The sequence below is a fragment of the Talpa europaea genome (assembly GCF_964194135.1).
Source record: "Talpa europaea genome assembly, chromosome: 10".
Classification (NCBI taxonomy): Eukaryota; Metazoa; Chordata; class Mammalia; order Eulipotyphla; family Talpidae; genus Talpa; species Talpa europaea.
The window spans coordinates 17338006-17359357 of record NC_140077.1 but is presented as its reverse complement, the minus strand read 5'-3'; the positions used below and the strand labels follow the sequence as shown (position 1 = coordinate 17359357).

General features: G+C 44.1%; 1 protein-coding gene across 1 annotated transcript in view; it reads left to right on the top strand.

Moving 5' to 3' along the window:
- The window catches only part of SORCS3 (sortilin related VPS10 domain containing receptor 3), a gene marked incomplete at both ends in the record, with an annotated part of 526499 nt that overhangs the window by 159479 nt on the left and 345668 nt on the right, over positions 1–21352 (top strand). Inside the window, one exon of the mRNA XM_084245318.1 lies at positions 2231–2298. Coding sequence (XP_084101444.1) covers positions 2231–2298 — 68 coding nt within the window. The remainder of the gene's footprint in view (positions 1–2230; positions 2299–21352) is intronic.

Below are 21352 nucleotides of genomic sequence, written 5' to 3'. Positions count from 1 at the left end.
AAAGCCAGTAAAAATATCTCTCAAGAAACTGAGTGAATGAGGAGGCACAATTGAAACCAGCTACTGTTGAAGGCAGAAATAATATTCATATAGACATGAAAGGGTATTTTTCTGGATCTTCTAGGAAGCAGGCACCAAGAGGAGATTAGATATACAAGAAACATATTAGGAGGAGACAAGATGAATGGACAGGAGAGTGGTCAAACATTGGGTCATGGGACTGGAAGCGTGGATCTTGGAAGTGTTTTTCGGATCTGGTTATGTGTTAGAAACTCCATTAACTAAGTGGCACTCTTATGCCTAATATTTTTCTTCTCTTTATGTGGACTTGGCACATTTTAGCAATTGCTTATGTCCCTGGAGACTTCACATTTGGAGAAAATGAAATGGTCTGACTTGCTCCTGCAGGGCTCCAGATGGGTGCTGGACCTATTCCTAGAAGAGCATGCTTTTGAGTTTGTACAGAATTTGGGATCATCTGCATATAGCTACCTGTTGCATTTGCATGGAAACTGTTGAGAGTGACTTTGTCTAGGAAAGAGGATAAAATGAAGGTTAGAAGCTTGTAGTGTGTGTATATATTGATTCAACAAACAAAAGTTATGGGCACTTGCTAGGCATTTGACTGGGGAGTGTGTGGGTAAGTCCCTTGCCTTCATCAGCCACTGGCTTTAACAAATGTGACACCTAGCCATAACCATGAGAGGTAGGGACCACTGTTTGACCATGGAGAATAATTCTCCTTGTTGTGCATGGGGAATGCACTCCTTGCTCAGTGTGATGGTAATAGGACAGGTAGCTAGGTAGATTTTACTGCCCTCCAAATAGCTATGCCAGTGATGTCTTCCTTGGCTTGGCTGTTTCTTGCCAAATCTGCACCCTACCACAGAACGCCATCTGAGGGGTGATCTATGTGTCCTCCAGCAATGGCCCTGCATGGAAGTCAAACAGCTGAAACTGACTTGGCCATGGACTCTCTTTGACTGTCAATGGGTCACAGCCTCTCCTATAAGTTTTTTCTTAGTTTACATAGAAGAAATGAAAATGGTGCTGACCGACCCCATGGGGTGCTGGTGAGAATAAATTTCAAAGTGAGTGTTTTAGTGTCAGTTAAGTGCTATAAAAACGTTCAATATAATGGCTGATTATTTTTTCTTTACTCTTAAATGGATACCTCCAATGGGAAAGCCCCATCTTGGTAGCAGAAATTCATTATCTCAGAAAGAGTTTAATGGCTGCTGTGCAAATGAACTGGAGGAAGTTAAATTGTGGAATGGGAAGGAGCTGAGAAAAGTGAAATGAGTTGTGCATTAAATTTAGATAAACACAATTATGTGTAACTGGATTATCACGGGTGCAGGCAGGCGCTGTATATTAGGCACCTGTGTTTTGATTAAAATCGATTCAGGTGCATGCATTTAGCATCCTGGTAACCGTGGGGTTGTGCCTAATCCACTGTCCTGGCTCATGAGGGGCAGCCAGGGAAAGAGCTGCAAGGTCCCCAGTGGGAGAAAGGTGAAGGGCAGGGGACCAGACTGAGCAGCCCCAGACCATTCCAGAGAACTGTGTTCCAGGTGGCTTTAGCTCTCTGGCATGTACAGCTTCTTGCTGGATTCCTCTCCTCAGCAGGAGTCAGGGCAATGACCATGGAGTCCTGTGGAATGCATGGCAGGGGCAAATGCCACCTGAAGATGGCATCAGAGGGTGTGGCACTGGGCCGCCTGCCCTTCCCATATTGATGGCTGCCGGGGTCCTATGAAGCAGGCACTAATCTCTATGAACTCCTCTGTAGACAGAAGCAGGCCCAGTTCTTTCTTCCCTTTCAGTCTGTCAGTCAGTCAGTCAGTCAGTGCCACCTCCAGATCAAAGCCAACTCAACCTTTGATCTGGGCAGCCCTGCTAGTCAGCAGGGTCACCTGGCTTTGCCTGACCTTGAAGGACAGATGTGGAGAAACAACTGCCTGATACTCTGTTAATCCCTGTTGGTATGTTTTATGTCTAATGCAAAGGATCGACAGGATTAAAATAAATGCTACCAGTTATGGGGTTGCATTAAATTAATAATTTTTTCCACTTGCTTGATCCTATAATATCCCTCAACTCAATGGATAAATACTAGGCCTTCCTCTAGGTAATTTGAGCTGCACTGTCTATTGTAACACAAACTGAAGTAAGCTTCCTTTCTCTCCCCTTTTGTTCCCTCCTCTGCCCTCGTCCTCCCGCCTCACAGGTTATCCTTATTCTGACGAAGCTCTATGACTTCAACCTGGGGAGCGTGACGGAGAGTTCACTCTGGAGGTAAGTGGATTAAAGTTTCTTCAGCACTTACTTTGAGCTCAGGGGAGGAAAGTGTGGTGCAGTTGTGAAGCCTGTTCTGCAAGGAGCGGGAGGTGTACCTCCTCCAGGAAGCCCTCTTAAATGCCCCAGGTGGAGCTGATGTCCCTCCCCCCACCCTGATGAATCCCCTAGTGCTTGTGTGGCTCTTTCGTGGCCTATCTCGCATGTTCCCAGTGCCGTGTGGCTTCTGTATTCTGGCGGAGTCTCGCCCTCTAGCACAGGTCTTGGGGAGAAGAGACAAGTATGTCTGGCTCAGGGGGAGACAGTGGGTAAGGATGCTGTGGGACGAAGGATGCTGGATCTGGCTTGGTCTGGGCCCAAGGACTCTTTCCAACCCTTTGACTCTGTAAGATGCTGTGGGTCTTGAGAAGTTGGCACTTATGGGAACAGACATGGGTGGTGTCAAGACCGGCATGGGCGATGTCTTTCTTGGCCCCTGACCTTTGTGGACCCCTCCTCCATAGACTAATATTCAAGGGTATAGTTTAGGACTGCCTTGATATAAAGAGAAATAATAACATACTTAACACACTTTAAAACATTTTCCTCAGCCTAAAAGTACTTTTTTTTTTGGTTTTGACTTTAAAAGAAATAAAAAGCATTTATTTTTTGAAAAGCTTGATAAAATCATTTGTTAGCATTTATACATAATTTTTGAAATTTTTTTTTTTGCATGGCAACATTGGCTTATACCCCTGCAATGTTTCAGAGGTACAGATTCACCCCTCTTCATGTGTATGTGGCCACACCACACTCACCAAAGCACCCATAATCCTCCACGGCAGTTCCTGGGACCTTTCTACATTTTTCTCCGCACCCTTCCACTTCCCATTGAGTAGTATTCCACAGCATGTGTATATAGACTGATATGTTCTGCATCTCCTTAAACCACTCATCTGCGCTTGGCCCTGAGCCGTAACTTGGCTCTTGAGCATAACGCTGCGTTGACGCAGGTGCTCATGTGTCCCTCTCCCTTCCGATCTACCATAGGATCGAAGAGTGAAAGCATTTTGTGGGCCCAGGCATTGTATCCATTGTACCTGCTGTGTAGTTTGCTGGGATGGGGTGCTGGGCACCAGGCTAGGTCAGAGAGGGCAGTCATGGAGCCTGGAACCCAGGAATTTCTTTGGATGGGGGCCACATGCACACTCACCCTCCACACTCCTCCTCACACAAATGCACACGCTCGTGCTCACATCACGCTGCCTGCAGCAGCATGGGGCAGTCAAGTTTCATCAGCCCCTGCAAGCCGGCTCCTCGTGCTCTGTGCCTGCTGTGCCGCAGGACCCACGAGGGCTGCGTCTATCCTGTTTGCTCGTCATTGGTAAACACTGGGGAGGATGCGATTACAAAAGGGCAGCCATGTGGCTGTCCCAGATCCTGCCCCGAGGGTTTCCTGGGGCCTTGGAGCAGAGGGGTCTGGGATGTGGGTATCTGTGCACTTGACTGCTTCTTCATCTGACCTATTTATTTGCAGACGATTCGCCAGTGTCTCTTTCCCAGGATGGCAGGAGGGGGGGGGCAGTCACAGCCTCTATTAAATATTTAGGGGTTAATTGCTCATATCGACTGAGGCCTGCCTCCATTTGCACAGGATGTTCAAAACCTAATTTTGCTGCTCAGTGAAAATTGGCTGAGGTGTAAGTAACCAGGGTGTCTCTGATAGATGAGAGCATGGCTCTTCTCGCTCAAGCGGGACTCCCAGGGAATCAGGGCCTCAGAAACTTTCCCTTGGGGTCCAATCCCTGTGATCTGGTGCTGATCCTTTAAACCGAGCTCCCGCTCTGTCTGCTTGATGCAAATGTGGGATAAGCTGAAAATCTTGTCCTCACCATGGGAAGCAGCTCTTGCTGGCAGCCTCTATTCCGGGAAAAATCTGACTAGCTTTACCAGTGGGCCCAGGCCAGGTGCTTCAGGCTGGAGTTCCTTAGCTGCCGCCCAAGTGTGTGCCCCACTGTGCTGAAGGCCAGAAGGGCCACTGCACCAAAGCCAGCAACAGCCGAGGGACCCCAAGACACCCACTGTCCAGCTGCCGGGTTCAAGTCCTACTTTGCTCTCGAAGGGCTCTGCAGCTTCGGGCACCTCACCCACCCTCTCTGTGTCGGTTCCTTGCCGCGGCTATAAGTGCTACAGCCTGGGCTGCTTAAAACAGCAGAGGTTTATCCTCTCCCATCCGGAGGCCAGGCCCCGAAGCCAAGGTGTCTTTAGTCCCCCTCCCCCACCAGGGTCTAGAGAGGTGCTGCCTTGCCCCAGCTGATCCTGGTGCCTGTGGACTTTCCTTGCTGGCTTCACCCCTCCAGCCTCTGGTTTCACTCTGCACGTGGCCTCCCCTCCCCTCCCCACCTCCCCTCCCCTCCCCTCCCTCCCTCCCCTCCTCTCCCCTCTCATCTGTCTTCCCCTTTTCTGTCCCTGCAAGGACACTTGTCATTAGATTTAGGACCCACCAAGAGATGATCTCATCTGGAGATCCTTAATTTAATTACATCTGCAAAGACACTTTTTTCCCCCAAGAAAGGTCTCATCACGGGTTCTGAAGGTCAGGATGTGACATATTTGGGGGAGGTCACCATTCAACCCACTTCGCTCTCTCAGTCTCCCCGAGTGTCATGGGGTACTATCGAACCTCCTTTTGCTCCCATCCCAGGTCCTTGCTGTCCCTCAGACACACTGGGCCCCCCTGATCTTGGGCTCCTTCCTCTCCTGAGAGCTCCTCTCCCAGGGTTTGGGGCTCCCTCACTACCTTCACCTACTCAGTGAGACCTTCCCCAGCCTCCACCTTCCATCACTTCACTGCATTTTCCTCCTTAGCGCTTTTCACCATCGGGCAAGCTAGATGTTTATTTATTATTTATTTATTTATTTATCTATTTATTTATTTTTTTCCTTCTTCTTTTTAAATGCTAAGGGGAGCAGAGGGCGTGACAGGAGAGGTCTGTTATGCCATGTGAGTTAGCTCCCTGGCCAGGCATCAAACTCAGGCCAGAGTGGTGACAGCTCTCAGACTTTTTTTTTTTTTTTTAAGATTTATTTATTTCTTTATACAAGCCACTGGGTACAGTCAGAAGCACGGGAGGGTGAGAGAATTCACCAGAGCCAGAGCGGGGAGCAGAGCAGGCAGAAGGACCGAAGTACACTGCTGAGGGGAGCAGCGGGCGGCAGGAGAGGTCTGCGCTCCATGTGGGACCCTCCTCTGGTGGCCGGGGAGCAGCCAGGATCGAACCGGCACTGCAGAGGCTGCGGGCAGCTTCACAACCCAGCGCTCAACCGCTGCGCCACCAGGGAGGCCCTAATTATTGATTTATTTATTGTCTACCTACACCCACTAACATCTCAGCTTACAGAGAAAGCAATTCCCCTTCCACCCACCCCACTCCTCGTTTTTGATTTTCTGCTGGATCCTCAGCACCTATATCAGTACCTGGCATATGGGAAATACTTAATAAATGTTTGTTCAATGAACAAATGAATAGATGGATTGTAAAGACTCTATGAATAAATGTGCAAACACTGAGGACAGTAACTCATGTGGGGAGTGCTCCCTTAATTGTGATATCAAAGGATTATTATAACACTGTGTGTTTGTACAATTTTTATTCCATTATTACTGATTTTATTAATGAGGATCCATCAATACAGGCCCTTGTGATGGAAATTGTATGTCATCAAGGGAATGAATTCTGTGTTATCTAGGAATTAGCAGATATCTTCAGAGGTGATGGCAAGGATTGAGGAGGGCAAGAGGAGGATTTGAATATTGTCCCTGGTTCTGATTAGGGCAAATTAGAATATCTACCTCTTCAGAGATATTCCTTTGTAGACAAGATTCTCTGAGCTGAGTGTTGGAATATTGGGTGGGTGCAATTTGGCAAATGAAAATCCTAAAAATGGCCCCAGCACAGCGAGAAGGCCAGGCCAGGCTGGGCCACAGGACAGAAGGGAGAAAGCAGGAGCAGAGCAAGCAGCCGGGTGCTGGACCCCGTGGGGCTGGTGGACACGAAGGTTTCCCGAGGGGGCCCTCCTAGTGGGGTTACATAGAGTATATAGTTTATACATAACAGATTCCATATGGTGTGACCTTTAAGGGATTTGAAAAGCTGGTGGATTTTTTGGGTTTTCCTTCTGGCCAAATGCTGTATATGAATGTATTTTTGTGGTGTGTTACGGAGGACTCACAGGTGTGACAAAACCCAGCTTAGGGACCCCTGGAGAGAGTGTGATTGAGGAAAGGCACTGCTCTTAAACCTTGTGGGAATTTTCCAACTTTTGGGGCCTTGCAGGGTGTCTTCTCATATTTTTATTCTCTCCCCAATTTATTCCTTAAAGAAACATGTCTTTCCCTTCTCTGTTCTCATGATGATGATGTATTTTACACATATCCTAGAATGCTATGATTTTCCTTACTGATACAGTATGTAGAGAAAGGAAACTAAATTAAACATGCACACTTATTTTTGGTTTTATGATTGGGCTGCACATGCTTCACCAAGTTGAAATTTAATTTGGCGATTCTTCTTCAATTTTCTGTACAATAGAGAAGCCTGGAGCAGTAGCTGTCAGGGCAAGATGACACCCCTGCCAGGTTGCAGTGTGATATAATTATTTGCCTCACTGGGTTAATAATTCAGAGGCTGTCTACTTCTAAACAGACAGAAGACTATTTAAAAGCATTCAGCAGGGTAACTGGGTCACCTGTCCTTGTGACATTCATTCTGGAAGTTCTTGGTATTCTTAGACTGGGAGGTGGTCAAAGCTTTTTCTGCACCAACACAAGGGAGCTTGTTCATTTAGCACAACCACCTGCTGGCATCTCTTAAAGAACATTTTGCATACAGAATTTCAAGCTTAGAGAATTATTAAGTTTGGGGACTGACTTTTTTTTTTTAGATTTATTTATTTATTTACACAAGCACTGGATACAGTCAGAAGCACGGGAGGGTGAGAGAATTCACCAGAGCCAGAGCAGGGAACAGAACAGGCAGACTGACAAAATACACTGCTGCGGGGAGCAGCGGGCAGCAGGAGAGGTCTGCGTGCCCTGTGGGACCCTCGCCAGTGGCTGGGGATCGAACCAGCGACCACTGCGCCACCCCGGGAGGCCCAGGGGGACTGATTTTTTTATGTTAAGACCCAGGCCTTCATTATGGGTATTTCCAGCCCATGGAGTGTCCATCCTGGAGGCCGACCACCAGTCAAGAGTGATTCTGGAGTCCAAATCTATTAGATTTTATGTAAGTCTTATCCCAGGAGGAGAGATGAGTCAAAGTCAAGAGGCTCAGCATCAATCAGTTTCCTCCTCATCAAAGTAATTAAGAGTGAAGGCTCTGGGAGTGACAGGCTCAAGTTCATGTTTCACCAGGCTACCTTGAACAAATTTCGTCACTTCTCTGTGCCTCCCTTTTTCCATCTGCACAAAGGATGATACTAGTGCCTACCTCATAGAGTAGTTACAAGTTCCCAATGAAATGACATTTGTAATCTTCTTAGAAAAGTACCTGCATCTAGTGACCACACAAGGAAAGTGCTCATGGAGAGCTGGTCATCATCGTGTAATCTACCAGGAACTGAGCTGCTTCTCCATGCCAGTTCCTTTATCCTATTATCTTGTTGTAGCCTTTACAAAAAAAACCTTGAGATTTGGCTATCACTGGCCCCATTTACAGCTAGTAAGTGGGGGATCCAGGCCTAAACCTGTGTTCACTTTATTAACCCTCTGTGCTAGATCTGGTGTCTTCCTGGGAGTGGATCAGGAACATCTCAAGAATAAGATGTTTTTGTGCCTAGGAGAACGTGATGACATAGGAACAGAGAGAGGGAGGAAATTCTGCAGTGGGAGAGTCGCTGGCGAGTGACGGGGCTGGGATTTCAACTTCTAGACTAAAATATTCCTTGTGCCACCGAGACAGATGCTCGCTCGTCCAGCACCCTGCAATTAGAAATATATATGAGCCACGTACACAATTTTTAGTTTGCCGGTAGCCAATAATGGGAAAATAAAGAGATGAAATTGATTTTATTTATGCTTTTTCTTTGAACTAGTCATATAAAGCCCTCTGTTTTATCAAAACAGAGAAACTTAACATTTCAGAGCTAAGTGTTTGAGCTTAGGAAGAGGAGGAAGCTTTCCTTGATTTTCCTGCGTCCTAAGTCTGATCTTAGGATATCAGACTCCCTCTGGCTCCCAGCAGAAGCCTGTGCCTGGATAGAGATAACTTCACATTTCCTCCATTCCTGCCCCATTATAGGCCTTTCCTACTTGGGGTGCAGGAGATCATGAACTCAAAGGCAGGGTCACATTCTTGCTCGTTTCCATGACAACAGCACGTGCCCCAGCTCTGGCGCCATCTCCAAGCCCCCGTGCACCCCCGTGCGGTGTATCTCTGCCTCATCTGGCGGCATTCATGGTCCTAATGTGGAAGCAAGGTTGTCACTTTTCTCTGGAAATGGAAGTTGTGAAAAGGTCAATTCATTCACTGCTCATGGTTTTTGAACTTTGGTTTTGAGTGGAAGTCATGGTAAGGACCTGTGTTTCTGATTGGCAAATCATTTTCTCAACTCAGTTCTGAAACATTAACATTTGGACTGATAAACACAGTAAAGGGGTCTCCCTGGTGGTTGCAAGGGGTTAATTCTCAGCCCTATGAAGCTATATGCAGCCACTGCAGCACCAGTTGGAGCCCCAGCCAGGGAGCAACCCACATGGCACAGCAGACCTCTCCTGACTCGCCTGCTGCTCCCCTCAGTCAATCTGCCTGTTCTGCTCCCTACTCTGTCTCTGGTAAATCCTCTGATTCCCCTCATCCTTGCTCCTGTGGCCTATACCCAACTCTTGTATGTATAAATAATACAATAAATCTTTAAAAACAAGCAAACACACACAGTAACAAGCCACAGAAAGATATCTTTAAAGATACTAGTTTTTGGAAGGAGATGAATTAGCAAACAATTCTCCACCTCCCATCCATCTACCCTAAGCACTAGTTTCTAGCAAAGACAGCTGAATGGTCAGTTCTGATCAGTTGTGCATTCTCCAAGGGACTTTCTTCTGGATTTCCTATTGGATCTCAGTCCAAACTGAAATATCCTCTTTCATGAGAAGTGCACTTTGGATTTCAAAGACTTACTACCCCTAAACATAAAATAACCTAACAATGTTTTTATTGATTACATATTAAGATGATGGCTCTATATGACTAGGGTAAAGAAAATGCTAATGCGTTTGCCATTGTATAGGCATAAAGGGAACCAGGAAGCCTCTGTAAACAGGAGCCCCTCGATGTCTACATCACCTCATTCTCTCTTCTCCTAGCCGTGAAGTATGGGGGGGGGGCACCCTGCTCTTAGAGAAGCAACTAGACTGCTTGACCACTCCTCCTGCATGGCTGACCTCAGGACCTGCAGAGCCAGGGGGCATCAGATGGAGGGGTTCCTGCTGAGGGTCTTTATGGAGGCGCAGCCCTCTGTGTACTCTCGTCGACTCTCCTCCCTGGATGGCTGCCCCTCCACTGCTCACCACTGATGTCCTTACACTGTGCTGGCTTTTATTCCCAGCCTGTGAGCCTCTCAGGAGCAGGGACGAGGTGCCTTTCTTGTTCCTGGATCTGTACTGCACAGCACTGAGGATCCCGTAAATAAGGACGTGGATCCTGAACTGAAGTTCCCAGTAGCCCAAAGCAACCCTGGAAGCAGCGTTGAGAGTGGGGCTGTCCCTTCCTTGTATTGAGTTGTCTAGTCTTCCTGCCACTGGGGACTCCTGGGACTTTTCATCTGGTTGCAAGCTGTTGTCTGGATCATTATTTCCTCCCCTAATTGTTCTGTCAATGACCTTTCTTGAGGATGCTGCTTTTTTTTTTTTTAATAGAAAATGGAGACCTTTTGGATTTATTAATTTTTTGTTTGCCAAGAAAACCCTGATAATAATTGCTAAGACTTCCCAGAAGTTATTAGTTTACAAATTTTAATGACATTCATGATTTATTTATGTGTTTCCCTCCCTCTGCAGCTGCTCACACCAATTCCTTAGTGGAATTCCTGCTGAATCTGAGTGAATTTGTGGAAACAAAACTGCAGATTGGAATGACAATTTTTTTTTTTTTTTTGGCTAGGTTGTTAATTAAAGGCTTTCCATCCTATTCGCTAGGCCCTGAATATGTGAATTCCTGAAGGTTAGGCTGTTATAGGCTGTGAAATCTTCCCTCAAGAGCGGGGCCCTTTTTCTATTTGCTTTCAGTGGTAATAAATCTGGTGTAAACTTCTGAATGGGTCACAGAGCATTCAATTGAACAGATATTAATTGAGCGCCCATTATGTAAGCAGCCCTGTGCTCATTGCTGGGAGATGCAGAATAAGTATGTCCTGATTGCTGTCCTCGAGGAATGTTTAGTCTGGTGGAGAGATGAGATTAATATACGTAGAAAATAGCGTGAGACGTCCGCAGGAATATAGGAATATATACATGTATCCAAAATGCACACATTCTGCCATCATGGCCCTGCTGTAAATATGCTTGTATTTTTATTATCACCTACCTCATTACACAAAGGATGCAGAGGAATTGTAGGGATAAATTAGAAAAGAGATCGGCCGGGCTCATGCGTGTTGTTTGACTGTTTCATATAAAACATCATGTTTCTTCAATAGGATGTGAAACTCTCAAGTGGAAAAATTGCTTCATATATTCTTAATTCCCATGGTTCTCAGAAGTACCTGCTAACAGGTGGGACTGAATATGTGTAGTGATTATGGATGTGGGTCCTGGATTCAAATTGCGTAAATGTGAATCCCAGCTCTGCTGCTTAATGGCTGCAATGGTTTAATTTTTCTAACTCTTAGTTTATTCATTCATTTACTGGGATGACAGAAAGACCCATCTCACAGAATGTTGTGAGGATTCTGTGAGATAATGTACAGAATGCAAAGTGACTGCAATGTAGTTACTACTTGATATCATAATTATTACTTGTTCATAGGCTCAAATGTTCTTAATTCAGTAGCTCCTGCCAAGCTCCAGATGACAGCTGCCCTGGTAGCCTAAGGGGCGAGGTGCAGAACATATATGGGATGCTTAGCACATCATGCCTTGCTGTGATACCTTCCTATCAGAGAACATTCTGGAGCCTTCTCCTGTAGATATTCATCTGTGCCTGACAAAAGGGAGAGGTTAATTGCTATGTTGGCTTTCCTATACTAGATGATGACGATTTTGGGAGCAGGATCCAAAGGATAATCTGATCTATTGTTCCCCTAACTTAATTTTGAACTAACTCATATGCTGTTCATTAATTAATATTATTAATTTTTAAAAATAAATTATTTTATATAATTCTTATACCATTTTTCATTTTTGCATAATGTATGCATTTTCATTTTGGTTATATTCCCCATACAATTCCCACCTCCTTTTTTAGACCCTAATCCCTCTTCTCCTTCCCCAACCCCACACTGTAGTGTGTCTCTGGTTTATAGTTGCTTGTTAATTTTGATTTTTACTTTATTGCAATAAGTCTTTTTCCTGGTCCCTTATTTAGGTTTTCTAAATTCCTGCTATGAATGAGACCATCCTTTTTTTTTTTTTTTCTTTTTCTTTCTGGCTTATTTTGCTGAGCATGATCCCTTCCAGCTCCATCCATGATGCTACAAATTGCATGAATTTATCTTTTTTGAATGCTGAGTAGTATTCCATTGTATATATATACCACATCTTCTTGATCCAGTCATCTATTTTTGGGCATTTGGGTTGTTTCCATAGCTTAGCTATTGTAAATAGTGCTGCTATAAAAATAGGGGTGCAGGTGCCCTTTTGAATTAATATTTCTGTGTCCTTTGGGTAAATACCTAGGAGTGGAATTGCTGGATCATATTGAAGCTCTATCTTTAGCAGGTTGAGGAATCTCCACACAGTTTTCCATAGTGGTTGGACCATTTTGCATTCCCACCAGCAGTGCAGGAGAGTTCCTTTTTCTCCACATCCTCGCCAACATTTGTTGTTGCTAGTTTTTTTAATATGTGCCATTCTCACTGGTGTAAGATGGTATCTCATTGTGGTTTTGATTTGCATTTCCCTGATTACAAGTGATGTTGAACATTTTTTCATATGCCTGTTGGCCATTTGCATTTCCTCTTTGGAGAAGTTTCTTTTTAGCTCTTCTGCCCATTTTTTGACTGGATTATTTTCTTTGTTTTTTTTTTTTTTCTTTTTTCTGCGTCTCATCAGCTCTTTGTAGATTTTTGTGATCAGTCCTTTATCATTACTATTAATTTATTTTTAATGCAACTCTTAGAGGGTCCAAGTCCATTGAAGATCTTTGTTACCTCCAAAATATTAGCATGGAAGGCAAGGTGAGGTCATATATATTTCTCAAACTTAGCAAATCCTCAGAATTACTTGTGGAATGTGTTAAAACTCCAGCTTCCTGTGCCATACCCAAGAAATTCCAATGCGATAAGGTGGGGTAGTAGTTAGAATATATAATTTTAAAAGTTTCCTGGTTGGCAATGTATTCACATAGGATTGGGTGCCATTGAACTTAGAGGAAATTTGGGTTCTAGGTCCATCTCAGTTACTAAATAATTGGATTGTTCATGCTATCCTTCTATTTCCTCATAAATGAAGGATTAATTAGAATGATCTTTCAAGATTCTTTCAACTCCGAACTCAGACTCTGTCATGTAGGAAGGCAAACAGGAAGCACTTCCAGGATTTATGATGCCCCTTAGATTCCTTTATGAGCCATTGCCCCGCTCATGCATACAGCCACCCTCCCTCCGGAAAAATCTTTTGGGGTTCACAACATATATACACTCTCCAGACTGCTAATGTATAGTAGCCAGTTAGCAGGTATTCATCAGAACACCTGTCCAAAGTACTTAAATTCATTAAACACAGTGGGCCTCATCCAATCTATGAAAATCTTTGTTCCAAAAAAAAAAAATAGAATGAGAGGATTTTGCCCTAAATATTGAGCCCTTAGATATCTTACTTTTCTATAGAGAAATGAGAACAGTGGAGAAGCACATCTGGATTACAGATTTAATGTTTTTCTCTTTATTATGAGAAAGAAGGGCTCTTTTTATGGCCTAGTATTTTTTCTTCCACTAGGCAGGGCCCAGACATGAATAAATCTTGGTTTTTGTCCAGTGTTTGAAAGAATATAACAGTTTTGTATGGATCGTGTCTGTTGATTGTTATTTTATGTTGTTTTCCCTTTCCTGCAAATGCAGTGTCATTTAGTCAGAATCATAAATAACCCGACCATTTAGAGAAGGGGTGTGAGATTCTGCCCATCCCTTCCCACAGCCTGAGCTCCCTCTCATTTTCCCAGCAGTAGATTCATTAGCCTTCTAATGAAGTTAATAAGTAAACAGGATCAGACAGTCCCTTCTAAAATAACATTTATAAATGGATGCCTTTCCCTACTCTCTAAGGTAAGCCTTAATTTATTTCCCTGCCAGATGTCCATGTGTGTAAAACTATGATAGGTGGGCTCTTGGAATGTGGTTTGAAGCCACACATGCACACGTGTGCGCGCGCACGTGCACACACACACACACACACACACAGGGAAACATTTCACTTCACCCCAGCCCTATCTATTTTCCAGTTCATAGGAGAGTGCATTTTTACATACCCCATTCCTGCGTGTGTATATAATGACTGTAAGGATGAGATAGTGAAGCTTTCACAGTTCCCGTCTCATCATTTAGTGGCCAATTATGTTAATGGACATAGACTGTTAATGTCCTTAGGAGGCTTTTGGAATCTTCCTCAAAAAGGACCACTGTCCCAGACATTTTTTGGAGAGTAAGCTGGTAAAAAGACTTGTTCTTTCTTTCACATGTCTGTGTAGTTTCTTTTCAGGAATTGCTAACTTACAAAGGAAGCATTTCACACCTTGCTTTTGCTTCCAAATGCTTTGTATCCAAGTTGAAGCCCAAATGCAGTCTTGAAATGCAATCTACAGGGTTTATCTTTTAAAAGAGCTCCCTCTTATATATCTTATAATATTTGAAGTCATTGCTCATGTGAATACTTGGCACATCTCATTTTGGGGAGGAATGTGAGACCTATATAGTTGAGCATTCCTATTGTAGATGAATAAACCAACGTTTCAGATGGGGTGATGGTCACTAATTTCAGATTTAGGACCCAAATCTAGATCTCCAAATTGCCAGCAGTCCCATGCTCTTGTGACATCAGTAATCACTCTTTCTTCACCTTTCTAGATCAACAATGGTTTGTATTTCATAAGGTATCCACAGCCAAGGGAGAGGGCTGGGAACTCAGAATGGTTCCTTAGATATTTGTCTAAGTGTTTTCTAACTCTGGCAGATGTTGAGAATCATCTGGGAAATATAAGGAAAGCCAGTTTTCTGGGCCTTATTCCAAACCCACTGAATCAATTTCTGGGGTCACAATCTAAGAGCTTAAACTTTGAAAGCACTCCCCACTTGATTCTGATGTAACTGCTGACCTCTGAGCCTTCATGAACATCATTGCTTCTGAAAAGTTCATGGACATTTGTTTGGGGGAATATCCGCCAGCACAGCACCTCTAACCTGTTTTTCTTATGGCTGACTCAAAATGACAGGCCCAATCAATCAAGTAAAAATCCGTGGTTGCACCCTTATCTTTATAAAGGTTAATGATTGGGATGAGCTCTGGCACATACTAATTAGCTCACATTCTATCAGTATCAGCTTTGCTTAATTGGTCAATTAACGTTGCTTTTAGAGAATGGGACCACAAAAGCATAGTCATAAGGAGCTGCTCTCCATAGAGTTGTGCTTGAGATAAACCTTATGAAGGTGAGTTGGCCACTGGGAAGTGAGCACAAGAAATGGGCAAGAGTTTCCAGATGATTTGGAAGACATTCCATTTGTAATTTTTGCTTGCAAGCAACAGAAATCATCACTAACTTAACCAAGATAAAGGATGTATTGGAATTATACTGGAATGACTCAACATTTGGAGGATGAGGTAACAAAACCCAGGGTTGGACAAAATCCTAGGCATCTCCTGGGACCACATCTGCTCTGGGGGTGAGAATTTCTGGTCTAGGCTGCCTATGATGTCTCCTCCTATAGGGAGATCACCAGAAGAAAACTAGGAAGGCACTCTGGGAATACCAGACCATTCATCTTCACAGATAACACTTGTCTTCAGATTATACTAACATCAAGGCAATGTACTTAAAATATCCAATTTAAAAAGAATATTCTTTCAATTGTATTATTGACTTAAACTACTATCATTTACAGTGACAGGGAATGTGCTCAGAGTTTTACCCATGAACATATTACTTATAGTAACCTAGCAAGGATTTTCTCCCACTTTGATGGTGGATGAGGAACTCGAGGTGCTGACAGCCAGAGGTAATGGAGATCACGTTTGATCTCAGGTGTGTATACCTGTAAAGTCCATGCTTGTTTCAGATGCCCATGCTGCCTCCCCACATAGTTTTTTTTTTTTTAAGATTTATTTATTTATTTATACAAGTGCTGGGTACAGTCAGAAGCATGGAAGGGTGAGAGAATTCACCAGAGCCAGAGCAGGGAACAGAACAGGCAGACTGACAAAATAAACTGCTGAGGGGAGCAGTGGGCACGGCAGGAGAGGTCTGTGTGCCATGTGGGACCCTCGCAGGTGGCTGGGGATTGAACTGGTGCTGTAGAGGCTGCGGGCAGCTTCGCAGCCCAGCGCTCAACAGCTGCACCACCAGGCCCCCCACATAAATTTTAAATCTGTGTTTAGTTACTGAGTTCTACTCCATCCTGGGCATGGCAATTCTGAACTTGACACAATGTACCATAGTCCCAGTGGGGTCTTCATAAATAAATGATCGTGTCATAATTGAGCAGATACACTCTCTAATATATGTTCCCACTGCCATCCCTTACCCAGACATTCAGAGAGGATGCCCTTCATCATCCACAGTCCTCACCATTCCTCTTATAAAGTGTGGTTGTTGAATATTATCTAGGATGAGTGTGCCATTTTTGATCACATGCATTTGTACGTTGAAATTTTTGTTGACATAATTGCAAGTTTTCAGAAACAGTACAGAGCAAGCCATGTACACTTTACTCAGTCTCCTGCAGCAATAATATTCTGCCTCATGGAATATGATATCCCAGTGGGGATGTTGACATCGATAACAATCCACCCATGTTACACAGATTTCCTCAGTTTTAGTTGTTCTCACTTTAAGTGCTGATTTTTCTCTCTCTGTGAATGTGGGTTTGTTTATCCTCACCTACAGAATAAATACCAACCCCATCACCGTAGGGTCCTTCTGTGTTGTTATCCTTTTTGACAATTACATTCAGTTCTCTTTCTTCACCCCCTAGCCACTAAACCTTGGCAACCACTGATCTCTTCTCCATTTCTAAAATTTTGTTACTCTTACCCTTGCAAAGCTCATCCATCCATCCATGTATGTGTTTGCGTGTGTGCTCGTTTATCTCTCTACTCCACAGCATGGTCAGTGATCTGATATTTAACAGGTCAGGAATGAGGAAGGCAGGAAGCTTAAGCTCGGAGCCCCTTGACCTTGAGGGAAACCAGAAACTTCTATGTTTCCTGTCCCCCAAATAATTGAGTGGCTTTCTGATGTACAGGCATGAATTTGCCATAACCTTGGGATTAAAGTGTGGTAACTGGCCCATCAAATCAGACCTGGTGAGGGCCACAGGGACCAGGTGTGTTTCACTGGCTTCCTGTTCTCAAAGGTCAGACTTCTACATTCTGAAAATGTGGGTGAGTGGGTGCAGGAATTAGCCTGCCCTCCTAAGCTTAACATACATCTTTCCTGAACACATGATCCCAGGGGAAAATGGGCGAGGGGTAGTGATGATGCAGGTTGAATAATTTAGAATTGGAACTAGTTCTGGTTGTCTTTAAGAATTTGATACCTTTTGTTAGTATTCTCTTTAAATCCATCTGCCTAAATTTCCTAAAACTTGATATTTGAATTACTGTTCAAGATTTTGACTGACTGCCAAGGAAGAAAAATAATTGAATCTCCTATGCTTGTAAGATATCCCCTTTATTGTATATGTAAAATTTGAAGCAATAATTTTACTAATAAAAATAATTTTCTAAAACTTGAAAAATGGGGGCTCCCCAGGTGGCACAGGTGGTTGAGCACAGCGCTGTGAAGCTGTCCGCAGCCTCTGCAGCACCGGTTTGATCCTGGCCGGCCGGCGAGAATCCCACGTGGTGGGCAGACCTCTCCTGTCTCACCTGATGCTCCCCTCACCAGTGATTTTCGTCAGTCTGCCTGTTCTGTTCCCCACTCTGTCTCTGGTGGATCCTCTCACCCTCCTGTGCATCTGGCCTGTACCCTGGTTCTTGTATGCATGAATAAATAAATCTTAAAAAAACTTGAAAAATGAAGAATACTATAAAAAGTAGCCACCATTTATAAACTGTTAATTTCATAAAATCCCATTAAAAACTGTTAATTTCACTATTCATATACCTATATATTTTTACTTACACATTTTTACATAATTGAGATCCTCTTTATAAACAATTATTATTTCCATATTACATTGACTAATCATTTTTCTATGTTCCTCAAAATGTCTTGCAAACAAAATCTTAATGTTTGCATAATAGCATGTTGTATAGCTATTCTATAATTTACTTAATTATACTCATTCCTATATTTTTGTAGCTTTAAATTGTTTTATGGTTTTTCATTATTTTAAAAAGTTGTAATGAACATATAGATACATAAATCTTGTTTGCATTTTAGATTATTTCCTCAGGATAGACTTTTACAGGAGAACATTTAAAACTCTTAGTACATATCATCAGGTTGGTTATGAGAAAGGTACATTTCTCATAAAGTGGAACTTTTATGTTGGGGAATAAGAAACTTTTGAAAGGAGCGGAGAATAGTTAACAGAGTTTGCAGTGCGAATATATGTGAGTGTATTGGGTACATAATGCAGACATCCTGTATTTCTATTGTTTATTATTGTAGAATGATTGGAATAAGGTTTTGGTAATGAGATCCTTGAACAATGTACATCCTTAGACTCCCAGAAGAACATATTGATCTCCTGTTGACAGAATATCCAGCCCATCTAAAATGATAAATGAAAATAGCAACCACCCTTAATAAAAGCTACTTGTTCTTGCCAGCCACAGACGGAAGTGCTTTACCTAGGTTTAACTCAGCCATAGTTAAAAGCCACCCCCATTTTACAGCTGAGAAAGCTGAGGGCCAGAAAGTTTTTCAGTAACTTTCCCCAGGTAAGTTAGTAAGTAGCTTGGTAGGTAGCACAGCAGTTATTTGGATCCAGACTCGGGGATTCTAGAGCCTGGACACTAAAGTCTGCTCCATGCTATCATTAAATAAGACCTGACTGAGGTTGGAAGTTCCCATTGGGTTTACCAGCAATCTAAAATTACACCTCTTTTCGTGCAAGACCCTGACAACATTCATGTGAAGCAAGGAGACTATGAGAAATTTCCTCCTGGACTAGACCTCTCACTGTTCCAACCCAAGACACTGTCTGTTATGGAATTTCCAGGGGAAGGGTCATGGAAGAGTTGAGTCTTCCTTTTTGTAAAGATTTAGAATAGGTCTCATCTTCTCTCAATTCTCTTAATAATCCCTGCGGGACTTGTTGAGCAGGAGCTTACCTGTTCCATACCTATTTTACAACTGTTACCTCCAACCCCAGAAAGTCATTGTGTGGAAAAGTTAAATGCAGGACTCTGCCACACACTGCCTGGGGTTCGAATCCCAGTTTTGTCAGCTGGGGTTGTAACTCCTCTGGGCCCCATCTCATCTCTAAAGTAAGAGTGATGGCAGTGTCCACCTCCCTGGGCAGCTGAGCTGACACCTGCATTACCAATGGCAACGTGAGGACTTGTCTAGGGGGATGTGCTGTGTGAGGGTCTGTGTCCATTCCTGCCAGCATCACTCTGCCTTTTGCCCTAATCCCCCAGCTCCAGTGAGAGCTCTGGCCAGGACTCACCCCCATGAGCCCCTGACATAACCAGTAACCCTTATGACCACCCTTATGTGCTGGATACCGCAGCAGAGTGGACAGACAGGCTGCCTGCTCCTGTAGTGTGTCTCCGAGTGGGGGCAAACATGGGTCAAGTGTCCCCCAGCGACTGAAGTGCCAGAAGGCTGCACAGGCAAGTGTACAGCAGGAGCTTACCTAGCAGGAGTCACAGAGGCCCTTCCTAGGTGTTTCCGCACCCTCAACATCACATACTGGGTTACTTACCCTGCAGAAGGTCACTGACTCACAGGTCTGGAGGATGGACATCTCCGGTCAAGGTCTGACTACACTGACTCCTCTGTGGAGAGAGACTGTTCTGTGTCTCACCCTCAGTCTTAGTGGTTTCTGGCAATTTGGGGGGGTTCCTTGTCTTGTGGAAGCATCACACTGTCTCTGCATTCACGCTCCGTGGTGTTCTCCCTATGCACTTTAGTTGGGTCCAGATGTCCCCTTTTTATTAGAGCACCAGTCCTATTGGACCAGGGGCTGCTCTGCTCCTGTGTGACCTCCTCTTAACTAAATCTGCAACAGCCTAGTTTGCAAGTACGGGCGCTTTCTGAGCCCCTAGAGTTGGGACTCAACATAGGACATTTTGGGGAGATAAAATTCAACCCCAGGGAAGTACACATAGCTGGGATTTAGGGTGGAGGCAAAATCAGCCCGGTGCTGAGGGGCTGGAAGAGAGCGCGGAAGCATCCCAGGCAGAACCAGGCAGAGACCTTATGGTGGGAACTCAGCTTTTCAAGGAGCCAGGATGGAGGAAGCGGATGGGAGAGGGAGACTGGTCCATGACATGTGGGGAGGTGACAGGGGGCACCCCATGGTGTCTTGTCAGTGATTTTAAGCACTGAGGGTTTACTCTGGGCATAAGGGGATACAATTAAAAGTCTTCAGGCAGGGCCATGCCGCCATTTAATTAATGCCTTGAAATTTATTATTATGAACTTTTATTTTTTTATTGATTTTGTTTTATTGAGACTGGGGTATTTTTCCCTCTATTTTTTAAGTACTTGTGATTCCTCATATACATTCTTTTCATGTGATTGGTATGTTTCCCTATTGGTGGCTTCTTTTCCTTAACATTTTGCATGTGTTTTGTTTAAATATAATAAAACAGCTGCAAACATCATTGTCTTTGATGCGGGCAGCACCCCCATCCTGCCTTTTCCTGTTATCACAGTTTTGGTTTTCATAAAGCAGGAGTTGTAGTTTAGAAATAATCAAATCTGCTCATCTTTATTCAAGAAAATCACGTTCCTTCTTAGGTTTGTATGTGAAGATCAAAGAGCTTTCACCTTTTAAAATCTATTCTTAAGCAGCAGCTAGTCTACCCCTTTGAGGGGAAATGTATGCTAAAAATTGTTGCAAAAGCTGTGATATTCGGGAAAACAACTGCTTGTCTTGTGCTCAGTTATCTTGTCAAATCCTGCCCCACACTGCATGAAGTAGACACTATTGCACATTCCCTTTTTGCAGGTGGGGAAACTGAGGTTTTTATAAAACGAGCAGTTTGCTGAAGCCCACACAGGTGGATTTGGGCCACAAGCCCTGGAAGACTGAGGCTTGACTTCTCCAAGGCCAAGGATTTTCTCAGGGGGAAGCTTTGGGTCATCTCCGCCCTATCACTTCAGAACCTCGTGCCTATTTTGCAGATGGAAACAGGGGATTCCCAGCAGAACACACACTTTTGTCTGTTCGTTCTAGCCAGACTGCAGCCTCCCTGTCCAGCTTCCCTGCCTTTATTGACTCCGTTTCCCCTCCTGGAATTGCCTGTTCTTTCCTTCTGCCCGCAATTAGGACTTCACATGTGCTCTCCCAAAACTTTCTTCCAGAGCCTTCTTGCAGCCCCCACCTTCCCTTTTGTGTCCCTTAGAATGTACTTTTCCAGCCCCTCCTCTGTTGCTTGGTCTTGCCACAGGTGGCATCTTGGGATGTCCCCCAGCACCTGCTGGGCGCTCTGGGTGTGGATGCGCACAGCAGATGTCTGTCTGTA